The 13,596-nt window shown below is 42.5% G+C and overlaps 2 protein-coding genes across 4 annotated transcripts; one reads left to right on the top strand and one right to left on the bottom strand.

The window, feature by feature from the left end:
* Positions 1-1,576: 1,576 nt before the first annotated feature.
* grhprb (glyoxylate reductase/hydroxypyruvate reductase b) lies at positions 1,577-4,586 on the top strand. The gene is made up of 9 exons (XM_031285887.2): positions 1,577-1,840; positions 2,228-2,361; positions 2,455-2,527; positions 2,652-2,768; positions 2,895-2,983; positions 3,086-3,190; positions 3,800-3,935; positions 4,110-4,240; positions 4,366-4,586. Exons 1-9 carry the CDS (start codon positions 1,593-1,595, stop codon positions 4,485-4,487), a joined length of 1,155 nt encoding a protein of 384 aa, XP_031141747.2. The 5' UTR covers positions 1,577-1,592; the 3' UTR covers positions 4,488-4,586.
* Positions 4,587-4,726: 140 nt separating this feature from the next.
* LOC116040489 (zinc finger and BTB domain-containing protein 5) lies at positions 4,727-13,450 on the bottom strand. Of its 3 annotated transcripts, none has more exons than XM_031285884.2 (5): positions 13,408-13,450; positions 11,032-11,245; positions 9,949-10,794; positions 6,472-8,963; positions 4,727-6,395 (listed from the first exon to the last, which is right to left on the bottom strand). In XM_031285884.2, the coding sequence occupies exons 1-4, from the start codon at positions 13,437-13,439 to the stop codon at positions 7,827-7,829; spliced, it is 2,229 nt and encodes a 742-aa protein (XP_031141744.1). In that variant the 5' UTR covers positions 13,440-13,450; the 3' UTR covers positions 4,727-6,395; positions 6,472-7,826. The 3 variants fall into 3 exon arrangements, with proteins under 3 accessions (XP_031141744.1, XP_031141745.1, XP_031141746.1); XM_031285885.2 differs by lacking the exon at positions 13,408-13,450 and adding an exon at positions 13,016-13,401; XM_031285886.2 differs by lacking the exon at positions 13,408-13,450 and adding an exon at positions 13,322-13,399.
* Positions 13,451-13,596: the final 146 nt, after the last annotated feature.

The raw sequence follows: 13,596 nt of genomic DNA, 5'->3' as shown, positions 1-13,596 counted from the left end.
CCATGTAGAGAGAAACCGTTATCTTACTGTAATCAAAGATCTTCTATACTAATCAATTTATCCAAACTAAATCCAAAAAAAAAGAATCCATGAGAGAAACGAGTGGTTCTTCTTCTTCTTCTTCTTCTTCTTCTTCTTCTTCTTGGTATGGAGTGTGGATCAGAATATCTAATACATGTACACTATTCAAAATATATAAATAAAATAGAATAAAATACTAATACTAATACTAATAATACAAATAAATAAATAAATAAACTCATATCTTCTCAATCATATTAATTTGTCTAAGATTACTGAAATAGTACTCGATTTCACACACTCATTTCTTGAAAAGACAGTATAGCATAATGTACTCTATTGTTTGTTCTAAACTAAACTAAAGAGAAATGAAAGAAAGGTTCACTTGGGGGTGTACTCTGATACAATGTACGGATGAATGACATTAAAAGAGGTGTGAAAATAGGACAGAAAAGGTTGCCATCCTATAAACGTTTCTGGATGATGAGCCTTGGGATATTTTAGCTGTTTGGATTTGAAGTGTGCTTCCCTCAACCAGCATTAAGAAGAAGTGGTACAGTCTCTTTCAGTCTGAGGAGAATCAGTCGTTGAGTAAGCAGTGTCTCTTAGATTTTCATGATGATACCGACAAAGGCATTTGTTTGTTCATCAATCTTCTTATCTCATTGGTACAATGATATGATTCCTGAAACACAATGGTCAGCAAGCAAACCATTATTCATTGTTTTAAAGAATGATTTAAAATATATTTTCACGCTATTGATCAATGCCAGAATCCAAATACTCAAAAAACAATTTAAAATATGTAATATATATATATATATATATATATATATATATACTGTATATTTTTTGGTAACTTACATTTTTTTTTTTCTTTTTTATAAACTTATTAAACTTATAAACTTAGCGCTAGTTGACAAAGTAAAGACAGATTGCTGAACCAGTCCCAGCCAGAGAGACAGAACAGAAACAAAACAATGTTTAAAGAAACAAAGGTCAACAGCCAGTGAAACATTTACATCCTACTGACTCCCATTCTGGGAGGTCTACAGCTGTCTTTAATATATTTGTGTCTCTGTGTTTGTGTGTGTGTGTGTGTGTGTGTGTGTGTGTGTGTGTGTGTGTGTGTGTTCTTGTTTAACTGTATTCGTGGGGTCCAAAAGCCGGGGGGGGGGGGCAAAATGCTGGACCCCACAAATTTAAAGTGCTGTTTGAGGGTTAAGACTAGGTTTTAGGATTAGGAATATAATTAGGTTATGGTTAGGGTGAGGGTAATGGTTAAGGTTAGGCATTTAGTTGTGATGGTTGAGGTTAAGGTAAGGGGCTAGGGAATGCATTATGTCAATGACGGGTCCCCACAAAGATAGTGCCACACACTATGTGTCTGTGTGTGTGTATGTGTGTGTGTGTGTGTGTGTGTGTGTGTGTGTGTGTGTGTGTGTGTGAGTGAGTGTTTGTGTGAAAGAGAAAATCTCTCAACTTCAGACTTTAGAGACACCCTCCCTCTACTCATATTGGTCAAAGACCCACACAGGAACCTCCCCCTGAAATAGGCCAAAATCCTGCACATGCACACAACAGACTCTGAACTCGAAAGTAACACTGTCATCTCACCTGCCCACAGATTTACTCCTCTCCTGGAAATGTGGTGCAGTCGTATGGCACTGCGTCGGCTCCAGTGGATCGCTGTTACTCCTTTAAATATCACTTGGGGTCTAACAAGCAACGTGCAGAGGAAGATGTCAACCCTGCCACGGGTGTATGTCACCCGACAGATCCCACCCGAGGGCCTGAAGATCCTCCGTGAATCTGGACAGTGAGTCCTGTTAAGTCACTTAAAATATATATATATATATTTTTTTATATAGAATCTGATACATGTACCTGATGTGACTGTGATACCTTTTTTGAATGGTCTGCTTTGTAAAGTTCATCATTTACTTAGGGTAAACAGGACTGCTAATGTTTGCCCTTAGGTCAGTCAGATAAGACTGGTAGCCTAAAGAGTATTCTGCCACAGCAGAGATGAAGAAATGTCTCACTGCACCTTAAAGTCCCAGTATTTCTATAAAGCGATATAGTTTGGGATACAGTATATCTTAGTAGGAGCTTTAACGGAAGCTTTAGTAACCAATTAATTCCTTTCTGTGAATAATTAAGAACATTTTATTTGGATCTTCTGCCCTGGTTTATGTTTTCCCAGGGTGCAGTTTGAGCTGTGGGACTCAGATGATGTCCCCGTACCCAGGAAAGAGCTCCTGCAGAAGGTTAAAGGTGTTGATGGTCTGGTCTGCGTGCTGACAGAGAAGATTGATGCAGAGTTGTTGGATGCTGCAGGTCTGAGGACAGTCTTTGAGTCAGTTGAATGATGAATGAAATGAAAGCCCTCTCCAATGTATGTGTGTGTTTATGTTTGGTGAACTCCTGCAGGTCCAAACCTGAAGGTCCTCAGTACTATGTCTGTGGGTTTTGACCATCTCTCTTTGGAGGAGCTGAAGAAAAGGTGATTCTTATCTTTCTATTTCCTTAAGACACATAAAAGGGTTGATTTGTGTGTATACTTGCGTGACTGACATGTGCATATAATATTGTGTGTAACTTGGTGTGTATTTTTTTTTCTTCCCCAGAGGAATCCGTGTGGGTTATACTCCTGATGTTCTGACTGATGCTGTGGCTGAGCTGACTGTGGCTCTGCTGCTCACTACCTCCAGGAGACTCATAGAGGCCACACATGAAGCCAAGACGTAATGTTACACACACACACACACACACACACACACACACACACACACACACACACACACACACACACACACACACACACACACACCAAAGGTCAAAGGTTAAATTCTCTGTCTCTCTTGTGTCAGTGGTGGCTGGGGCACATGGAGAACTCTGTGGCTGTGTGGACACGAGCTGGCCAACAGCACTGTGGGTATCCTGGGCCTGGGGAGGATTGGTGAGCATAGACTATCCGAAACACTACACGCACATTAGCTTAACATCAAACTGCCATTTCTGTAAATCCAATACTTCTTACACTGTGTCTTTGTGCTCTAAGGTGTGGCTATCGCTGAGCGTCTGGCACCTTTCAAAGTAAAGAAGTTCATCTACACAGATGTGGCCCCCAGGCCTGAGCTGGCCAGTATCATTAATGCAGAGTATGGTAAGCATTATATATTTGTGGTCAGTAAAATGTCTGTCATTTTTTATTGTTATAATCATATAACATATCAGTTATAATCATGCACAATGCATGCACTGTAAACAAGGTGGATGGTGAAGTGGTTTAAAGGTGCTGCAGGTAGGATTGGGAAGATCCAGGACTTGAAATTTGAACATCAACAACTTCTCAGTCCCTCCTCCTTTTCTGCTAAAGCCCAATTGACACGCAGTTAGACACCTCCCCTGGCCCTGATTGGTGCATCTGAATAGGGAGCTGTGGATTTTTGCAAATCGCACTACAGGCTGTAGGTGGTGGCAGAGGAGCCAGATTTTCTTTTTTAAATTACCTGCTTCATGTAGTTCTACTCGAACACAGGGTCAGTTTCAGCAAATATGACAGAAAGTTAGTTTTATAAGTTTCACCTACTGCACCTTTAATAATGATTTACTCCACTGGCTAGTCAAAGAGACCTTTCACATCCTGATTTCAGAGATACTCAATATGCTAGTATGTTGTTATTTCGAAGAAATTAAATATGATGTAATGAGAATTTGCTGTCAGCCTTTTATTTTAATGTGATAACATCAATGGCACCGTCTCTTGTTCTAGTCTCTTTCAACGAGATGGCAAAGCAGTCAGATTTCCTGGCTGTGTGCTGTGCTTTAACACCGGAAACAAAGGAGATCTGCAACAAAGACCTCTTCTCCAAGATGAAAAACACCTCCATCTTTATCAACACAAGCAGGTACCCTTATCCTAAACACAAACACACATCGAATGAGTTTAACACATATTTTACAGAATATCCTCGTAATGAACGACTTGACTAAGATGCACATCAAGTTTCCTCAAATCTGGCCATGAGTACATTATCTGTTTTTCCTGGCTGTCTGTAATTCTGGTCATTCTGTTTTGTCAGAGGTGGTGTGGTGAACCAGGAAGACCTGTATGAGGCTCTGTCCACTGGGCAGATTGCAGGAGCTGGGTTAGACGTCACTGTTCCTGAGCCCCTGCCCACAAGCCACCCACTCTTTACCCTCAAAAACTGTGGTGAGTCTCTCAGACTTATTAGGGCTTAAACAAAAACTTGGTTTTCAAGTAACACTATTAAGGCCAACTTGTCATCACTGAGCTCAATTTTCACTGCCTATCTTTTTAAATCTCTCCTCCCACAGTGATTCTCCCGCATATTGCTAGTGCCTCTTATACTACCCGTAATGCCATGTCTGCCCTGGCAGCAAACAACCTCCTCCTCGGCCTGCGGGGTGAGACGATGATCAAAGAACTCAAACTGTAAGAATAAACTGGTCCACTCCGGCTGATTACTGGATCATCAGTTTAACTCATAATTATTCTTTAGAAGATTACAATAAAACCACAACTTGGAAGTTTTTAATGGTATGCTTCCTTATTTGCTTACATTTTAATTCCTCAGTCAACTCAACATGTACAATAACATTACATTTTGTCTTATTTTTGTATAACCTCTGTGTCACTTCAGCTCATATTTCATAAAAATGTCAACAGCAACAAAACTTGAATTTCAATGTTTTTTTTATTCAGTCTATACGACAACTGAACATACTGTAAAATCTTCATAGCCTTCAACAGTAAAGAGACAAACATACAATTAGTCCTCTCATGGTTACACTATGTTAGGTATACAGAAGAAAACACAGAAACACTTCAGATTTGGCATATCAACAAAAGCCCAGCTTTTCAAGCTAGAGAGCATAAGGCAGTGACTTTCATAATCAATTTAGGCCTTAAATGTAATTTAACATTTGGCATATTTATACAGGGGTAATACAGTCAGTGCATTTTTCAGAGATTCACATTACTTGTTTATGCAACAGTTTTCGAAGACAGCACCATAATAATCCTTAACAGACCACTGCGTGGAAGCCATTTCTCCCCTACACTCTTTCCAGAGTGTGGAGGAGGCTGAATGTGAGTAAGCAACACAGAGGAACAGATTTGAGATCAGTGATCATTTTAAATTCGGTGGCCAAGCTTCAACGACTTTACTATTGATTCCACGGTGTCAAGAATTACAGGGCAAACGGTTGGTTAGCTTATGTTTACAGGGAGAAACATCCTACAAGGCGATTCTTCTTCTGAAGTAAAAAAGTCAAGATTATCCATTAACATAAAAGAGATGTACTTGTGTACGGGCTAACAGTGTAATAATGACTCTACAGTACAATAAGGTGCTGACTAGAAATTAAAGCAATGACAATGTGTTTCTCATTGGAAGTGTAGGTGACGCAACACAGCAAGCAATTAAGCATACACAAAGGCAAACATGTATTTTTTTCATTTTGGTTCAGAAAACAGAACTCAAACAGAACACTGCATGAACACTGATTTCAATCAACCAACGGTCTCCTAATGAAGCCACTCTCATTCACAACAACGCAGGAGTCAGGCTAATCATTTGTCATTTTCTACGAGCTGCGAATTTTTATTCCTTCACAGCATGTCTGTTATCCTTAAATCTTACGCAAATCGCCAATTAAAACATAGTTATCATACCTACAGTAACCAAGTTACAGGCAGACATTAAGTTACATACAAAACAGCTAAAACTCCTGAAATTAACATTTAAAAAAATGACAGGAGACCCTGTCAAATTATTTTCTTAATTTTTGTGTATTTGCATTTCACAAACTGTGGAAATCGTGTGTTATAGATCACCTGCCAGCAAAAATGCTACAACCTTTAGCTTGCAAACTCATCCTGATGGTTCTGTAAAGAAGCAAAAAACCCCGAGAGCTGGTAGAGTTGGATAATTGCAAAAGATCAACGTTTTCACATAGTTCAACATTCTAGTAAACATATAAAAGAACGATTTGTCTAAGTGCTTTTGTAAAAGATGCAACATTAGATGTATAAAGAGACATGTATAAAGCACTGACATCAAGTACAGTAGCAAACTTATACACAATTTTTAGTTCTTTAAGAGTTTGTTTCGTCTCTCCTCCAAGAGAAATATGATTAAATCAACCACAAATGTGTAATATTTACATTTCTAAAGCACTTTTCAACATATGCTGTACCTCAGCAAACTAGACATTTTTCTTCAGACAACACTGCCTCTCAGCGAAAACTTCATTACCCTTTTAATAAACAGACACAACAACACCGGCGACCAGGGAAACTTGGCTAATGTCTGGACGGTCAGTACAGTCAGACCGGAGAATGTCTGGACGGTCAGACCGTACACTACTTGTGGTAGTGCACGGTCAGTACGGTCAGTACTGACCGTACGGTCAGTACACTACCACAGCTGAAATGTTCACAGTTCACAGTCAGTAACCAATAAGACAGGAAAGTCGCTAAATACCTATAATAATAATTGAAAATCACAACAAATGTGCAAGTCTTGCACATCATGACACAAAATAAGGTGCATTTACAGCGCATTTTCCTGTGAAGTTGTTATCTCGGTAATAAAATGGCAATATAATGCAAAAAATGCTGCAAGGCCCAGTGAATGCAGCTTTTAATAAAAGGATGCTCCAAGTTGACACTTTCTCAATTTTAACTGAGCTCAGCAACACTTCTGATGATGGTAATTCAAAGGTGCTTGGACTGAAAGGCAACTACAGAGGACAAACACTGACCTGACTTGATGGTTGAATATGTATAACTATCCATTATCAGCTATTGAGAAAGGTTGAACTGTCTTTTTTTGGGGGGGGTTGGTTGAACTTGCAAAAAGTAACAGATTTCAGCATTACATCGGCCCACCTCACAGGACTGAATCTTTCCACCTTTTTGTACAGCAGACTATCAAGAGCACACAACCATCAATAGTTTTTAGTACTTAACAGGCATTATATCTGGCGCACAAACTGAATCTGAATCAGTTAGTCCTGTCTATATGACTGCCTTGCACAGAACAAGGCACAGTCAATATGCACGATTACGACTCAACAGTCTGATGTGGGATGCTGCTACATGTTTTACGAATGTGCGATTAAAAATCGACACATAAGCACAATATTTTACATAATATTTGTTCTTAATGTTGGTGCTGCACAGCTGCCTGTCACCTGCAAACACTTTCACAGACACTCAAATTTGCTTCAATAAGCGTTCCATAAACTACAGATGTTCAGCACTGGGGAATCAACAGAACTAAATTTCACTTAACAGCAAGAGGGCCCACATGATACCTTTTAGAAAGACAATTAAGCTCACAGTGTAGCAGCTTTCAAAAAGCCGAGACTGTCCCGGGTCATATTATGCAAAGTCCGTAGGCTGCATGCATTGACACTGATGGAAAATCCTCATAATACACTCATGATTACAACAGGGGAGTATACAGTGTATATGCATGGTTCTCTATGATGAATCCATTGTAACAAATGTGGCCCCTTTGCCTGTCCTGCATCCCTATAATCTTTCTAAATGTGTTTAGCTGACTTGATAGTGTGGGTCTCTCCTGCAAAAGAAGATGCATGATTACATTATCATCCCTATCTTTGGTCTGTCATCAGAACAGCTGATCAGATCCAGCTGCTCTGTCACAGCTTCAGAAAAATCTAAACATTTTTTGGGATTTTAAATACAGCCCATACTGATTCCTAATGTATTCATCCGGTCGCCCTGCTGCACTGTGACCTCAGTCCTACAGCAGGGCATTGGACATGTTACTGTTCTGCCAGCGCAAACAGGTGGTCTTGCAATGCTTGTACAGGTGGGAGGACTGGCTGAAGCGCTTTCCACACTTGAGACATGCGTAGGGCTTCTCTCCTGTGTGGACGCGGATGTGTTTCTTGCAGTCAGTCAGGGTGAGGAAGGTTTTGCAGCAGATTTTACAGGCGTATTTCCGAGCTCCCTCAACCACCAAGACATTATGCTCCGACAGAGCCTTCTTGCACTTTGACAGGACGTCTGCTGAAGCTCGGGTAAGCTGAGGGGGGAGGGAGGTGGGCCTGCCATTGTTCATCTCATATCCACCGCTCTCGTTTAGAAGCAGAGGACTTGCCAGACTTGAGGAGGAAGAGGCAGCATCCTGGAGAACACCGCCCACTCCGTCTTCTCTTCCCATGCCAGTGGTCATTTTCGGAGCAATACGTCTGTAACCTGGGTAACCCAGAGCAGCGGCAGTCACTCCCCCTGCTCCTCGTGACGGTCGCCCCAGAGAGTGAAGACCTAGACTAGAGTGCTGGAAGTCCAAACCAAAGGGATCTCCCCCTCCACGCCCTCCACTACCACTTTCCCCACTTCCTCTAGGGTTCCCTAAACCATCATGCAGGGGGCGGAGGAATAGAGAATCCGCGTGTATGTTGTCTCCAAAACTGTTGCGACTCTCGCCACTGAGCGGACCCGACTTCACAAGAGAGGAAGAAGCAGAGCCTGATGAACCAGCAGCTTCCTGTCTGAGGAGGAAGTGGTGTGCTACTGCATCGCCAGTTGTTGTGTTGGGGAGGTCATCCTCTCCAGCTACCATCCCTGCCCCGCCACGCCCAAAATCCTTAGGGCTGAGGAAGCTAGATATACTAAAATCCGGCTTGGTGCCCAGTCCGCTATTACAGCCAAAACTTCCTTCCACTCCGGCGCCGCCTCCCATGCTGCTCTTGAGGAGCGGCTGCAGCAGAGAGTCAGAGCTGTGTTGGGGCTCAGCGGTGAAGCTGCGGTCACTGCTCTCTGGGCTCAGCTCCGCCTTCTCCTCCTCCTGGCCTCCGGACTCAGCCTGCGATGTCACGTCACTGATTTCATCAGTCGGCTCAGGCGAACTTAGCGGCTCTCGTTTAACCACCACCTATGTGGAGCAAAGGAGGAGTTTCATCTCAGGCCAAAGGAGATTTACATTCTTTAGACAGCAGCTAAACTAGAGCAGCATGACTTTACATGTACATGTGTGTTAAATGCTTTTGTGATTGTCAGTAAGCCTCATTCAAGAACTTGTACAAACACATATGAGTGATTTAAGAAAATTCACATTCACGGTTAACTAAATATTTAGTTAACAAGCTTCCAATAAATATTTGACTTATCACATTCTGTCTGTTTGGCCATTTTCTAATTTATTTCATATTTATTCTCTATTATCTACCCACAGTCTTCCGTTTTATCAGTAGTATAGTTCATTTTGTGAAAATAATTAGAGTTAAATTAAATATTAAGTGAAGAGGTAGAATGAAATGAATGCATTTGGTAATACATTGTCATTTGCAAATGCTGTCATTATTTCAAGTGTTAGCCAGTAGGAAAAAACACTTGTTTGACTTAAGAATTATAATACATTCATCTAACTAAACGTGCAGTTTAAATAGGTTACAACTCTGTTCACCATATCATCACCATGTCTTGCAGATTTACTGAAAGGTTTGAGTGAGAGCATTTTTAGTTTTAGTTTTCATAGAGGAAAATTCTCACACTGTGAAAGCTGCCTCAGGGTCTTTACACGGTCTTTGGTGTTTTTTGCCCCCAACGTCTCCTCCCAGGTAGCGCGGCAATGGTTATGTTTAGGGTTAAGGTTAGGGTTAGCTGCCTGGAAGGCGCCGTTGGAGGCAAAAAACACCATGCCACGCACCTGCTCATGAATGGGTGGCATTTATCAGGTAGAAATAGGGAATTTATGACAACAGGTTTGTGCAGTTAAGAGTTTTAAGAATCTGACTTGGAACACACATGCGAGCAAACCTCATCAAATTAAAGTACGAGATTTAGGATACAAATGTTCCATGCGGCTTAATGAGAGTTACTTACTATGTCAACAACAATAAATCCAGCTACAACTTTACCTTCTGTTCCTGTTCTTCTGCCTCCTCCTCCTCTGTCCCCGATTTGTTCTTCCCACCTGCTCTGTTGACCTGGTGGTCCTGGTCTTCCATGTCCTCTTCCTTCCTCACCCCTCCCTGCATTCTACCCAAGTCCTCCTCACAATGCCCACTGTCTGACTGGCTGGGCATCTGAGGATCATCTTGTGACACCCCTACTAGCCCAGCGATAGTGGCATCCAATTTCGATTCATCCTCCATCTTGTGGGAGTCGGGGGAGAGCAGTGCTCCTTCTTCTCGCTCTACGTTCAGCCCTGCTTCTCCTAACAGCCCTAAGTTAGGAGCCGAGGGGCGCTGCCTTTGCCTGGGTCTCTCCTCTGACAGGGCCAGGGAGGGCTTGCGTTTTTGGAAGCGTCGGATTGGGAAGGAGGCTCTCTGTTCGACCCCACTACTGCCAACTACATTTCCAACTCTGTCCTCCTCCATCCCACCCAAAGCAGAGCTCACCAAGCTAAGCCCCAGCTGCTGCAAGAGGAAGGAGCGCTGCAACTTGGATGTGGCCGTGTTTGCTGCGAGGTTAGCATTAGCTGCTAGAGTAGGGTTCACTGCTAAATCTGCTACTTGCTGCTGCTGCTGCTGCTGCCTGTGCCTCTGCTGCTCCAGCTGAGGGTGATGAAGGGTGCTTCTGTCGGACGAGGGGGACATGGGCAGGGTGCGCGTGGTCAGGTAGTGTTTGCAGGCCTTGACTACGTTGTTGAGGTGCAGATGTGAGGCTGCAAGGAGCATATCCATGACATTGCTCTCCCCCAGCATCAGTGTTGAGGTGTACATCATGTCCACCAGAGCAGCAAAAGCTTCAGCTGTCACCACCTGCAAATACACAGGAAGTTGATTCATCTTGTTGCCACTAATTGAAACAGTAGCAACCCAGAGTTAAACAAAAATCTGTTTTTACTTTAAAACTATCACTTCTATGATTATCTGAAGTTGAAGTCTCACTCTCTCCTCAACTCCTACCTCTGATCACCATCAGACTCATCCATGCATGACTACAAACATTAATGTAATGAATGCCCTCTTTTTTCACAGTATTATTAAGGTCCTAACCTCGCTGTCCAACTGGATCATGTTCATGCTAGAATCTCCCTCTGCAACCGTAAACAGGGCTCTGAAGTGGGTGCTGCAGGCTGCCAGCACCGAGCGGTGGGCCTTGAAGTGTCTGCTGCCCACCACGATGACACAGTCGCACAGCTGACCGTGGACACGCTGATAGTTGAGCTGCTGAAAGATCTGCTGGAAGTGGCCCGGGAAATCCATGGTCCTAAAGACAGAGGCAGGCAAAGGTTGAAGGCGGTAGAGGAAAAAAAATCTAATGTGAAAAATCAAAGCTGATGCCATTAGTCAAGTGATATTTATCGACAGCAGTTTTGATAAAGGTTTAAATCATTTGTCGAAAAAAGCCAAACATTTAATGATTTGTCATAGAAAACTGAACATATTTGTGTTTAGATTATTGGTAGGACAAAACAAGCAGTTTGAAGACATCACATTTGAGCTCTGGGAAACAGTGATAAGCACTTTTCGCTATTTACTGATATTTCATAAACTAATTGATTAACTGATTAATTGGGTAACTATGCACAGATTAACTGATAAAGAAAATATGTGTTAGTTGCAGCTTTAGAGAGTGTAAAGATGATGGTGGCCTTAATGAGGGTATGTAGAGGACAGATGGAAGTAAAGGTGGGGTTAGAGTGAGGTTTTACACAGATGATGGTTTTCATGTGGCACTTTTGTTTGTGAAGGTGTTGATAATGTTATTTGGAAACAGTGACAAAATAACCAAAAACTGAGATGGGGTGAAAACAAGCATAAGTGGTGGTGGTCCTACAGGTTTAGAATAGAACTTTATTGTCATTGTCACTTGTACAACGAAATTTTCGAAGTACTGACCCGGCACTGCGTCATTCTTAATATTAAGATATAACCAAAAGTAGTAAAAAAAGAATAAAATGATATACTATCTAAAAGCAGCATCAACAGGCATTCATACCTGCATGCATACACAGCAGCATCAACAGGCATACATACATACATCCTTACATACACAGTCACACTTATTGCGCAATCCCTCAATGGACTATCAGTTCATTTCAATTTAGCAGCATTGGCTTAGGTATTGCAGTTGGGTAAAAACTGTTTTTGAATCTATTTGTTTTGCCCTGATGGATCTGTACCGTCTACCTGACGGTAGCAGTTCGAACAGGGGGTGGCCTCGGTGGGAGGTGTCCTTTAGAATGTTCTGGACTTTTTCTGAGACAGCGGGAACTGTGTAGTTCTACCAGTGTAAGGAGAGGGCAGCCGACGATCTTCTGTGCGGTGTTTAATGACCCTTTGGAGCGCTTTCCTCTGAGCCACTGTGCAGCTGGTGTACCACACGCATATGCAGTATGTCAATGCTCTCTATGGAGGCTCGGTAGAAGGACACCGGCAGTCTCTGTGTGATGTTGTTTCTCCTGAGTACTCTCAGGAAATACAGTCTCTGCTGGGCCTTTTTCAGCAGCTCAGAGGTGTTCATGCTCCAGGTCAGGCCCTCCCTGTGGACTCCCAGGAAGCGGAAGTCCGCCACCCTCCCCACACAGTCCCCGCTGATGATTAGCGGTGGAATGCCCGTTTTCTTTCTCCTATAGTCTATTATGAGCTCCTTGGTCTATGAGGTATTCAGGAGCAAGCAGATAAAGAAGGCCTAAACGTTACACGAATTCCAGTGAAATAGTTAATGTGCACCCAGAACAAGGTTTTACAGTAGGCTGAATCCTTGCTATTGTTGCTGTGAAATAACTCGCACTTTAGCTAGCGTTACTCCCAACTGTTTACTGTTGCTTAAAATATGAGGTTTACCGTGACAAACGCAATGACAACACAGTAACTACTACATTGCAAACGTTAGCCGTGGAGTGCAACGTTTCTCTGCAGTGTAATACCGTTACCGTTAGATAAGAAGTCTAGATGGCTAACACATGACCAGCTAAACTAGCATATCATTCTATTGTGACGGTGAGATAAGAGAGCCAATAATACCTAACATTACCTTGAATTTCCCAACGCGTAGCAGAATCAAGAGGCCTTGACCAGAAACTGACGAGGCTAAAGTTAGCTACAGCAGAAGCAGCAACTTAGCATACGGTCACCTAGCTGGACCGCTTGTTTGTATCGAAGCAGCTTTTACCCCCATCAAAGGTAGCAATAGCTGGGTAACATTTCTACTGCTACATCCCACGTCCCCTTCGGTTTTGGCTATGGGGGCGAAAGCTGCCAGGGATGTGAGCTCACGGTGACCGTCTGTCAGTGTAACCCCTAGGCACAGTCAGATAAAAGATCCATTAATAAGACTGACTGTTAATCTCTATGCGGGTCCGACATACTTGTTATAATTTCTAAAAAATGTATCACACTCAGACGGGTTTTCCCAACCAGACTCACAGGGTGGCGCTGTGCTTCACTTTAATGTCCATGACCTCGCCGAGGTGAAGGGCTGCAACTATACGTTTCACCCACAGGGGGTCGCTGTTTCTCAGAGCCTGTGTATCCAAAGATTATAGAGAGGGTCAAGATGAAGATTATAGAGTGTCAATCAGAATTTATCAGCTTTAATGTCCAAGTAAACACGTA

This window comes from Sander lucioperca, chromosome 4 (assembly GCF_008315115.2).
Source record: "Sander lucioperca isolate FBNREF2018 chromosome 4, SLUC_FBN_1.2, whole genome shotgun sequence".
NCBI classification, from domain to species: domain Eukaryota; kingdom Metazoa; phylum Chordata; class Actinopteri; order Perciformes; family Percidae; genus Sander; species Sander lucioperca.
The sequence above is the reverse complement of the archived record's forward strand: the minus strand, read 5'-3'. Positions and strand labels throughout refer to the sequence as shown.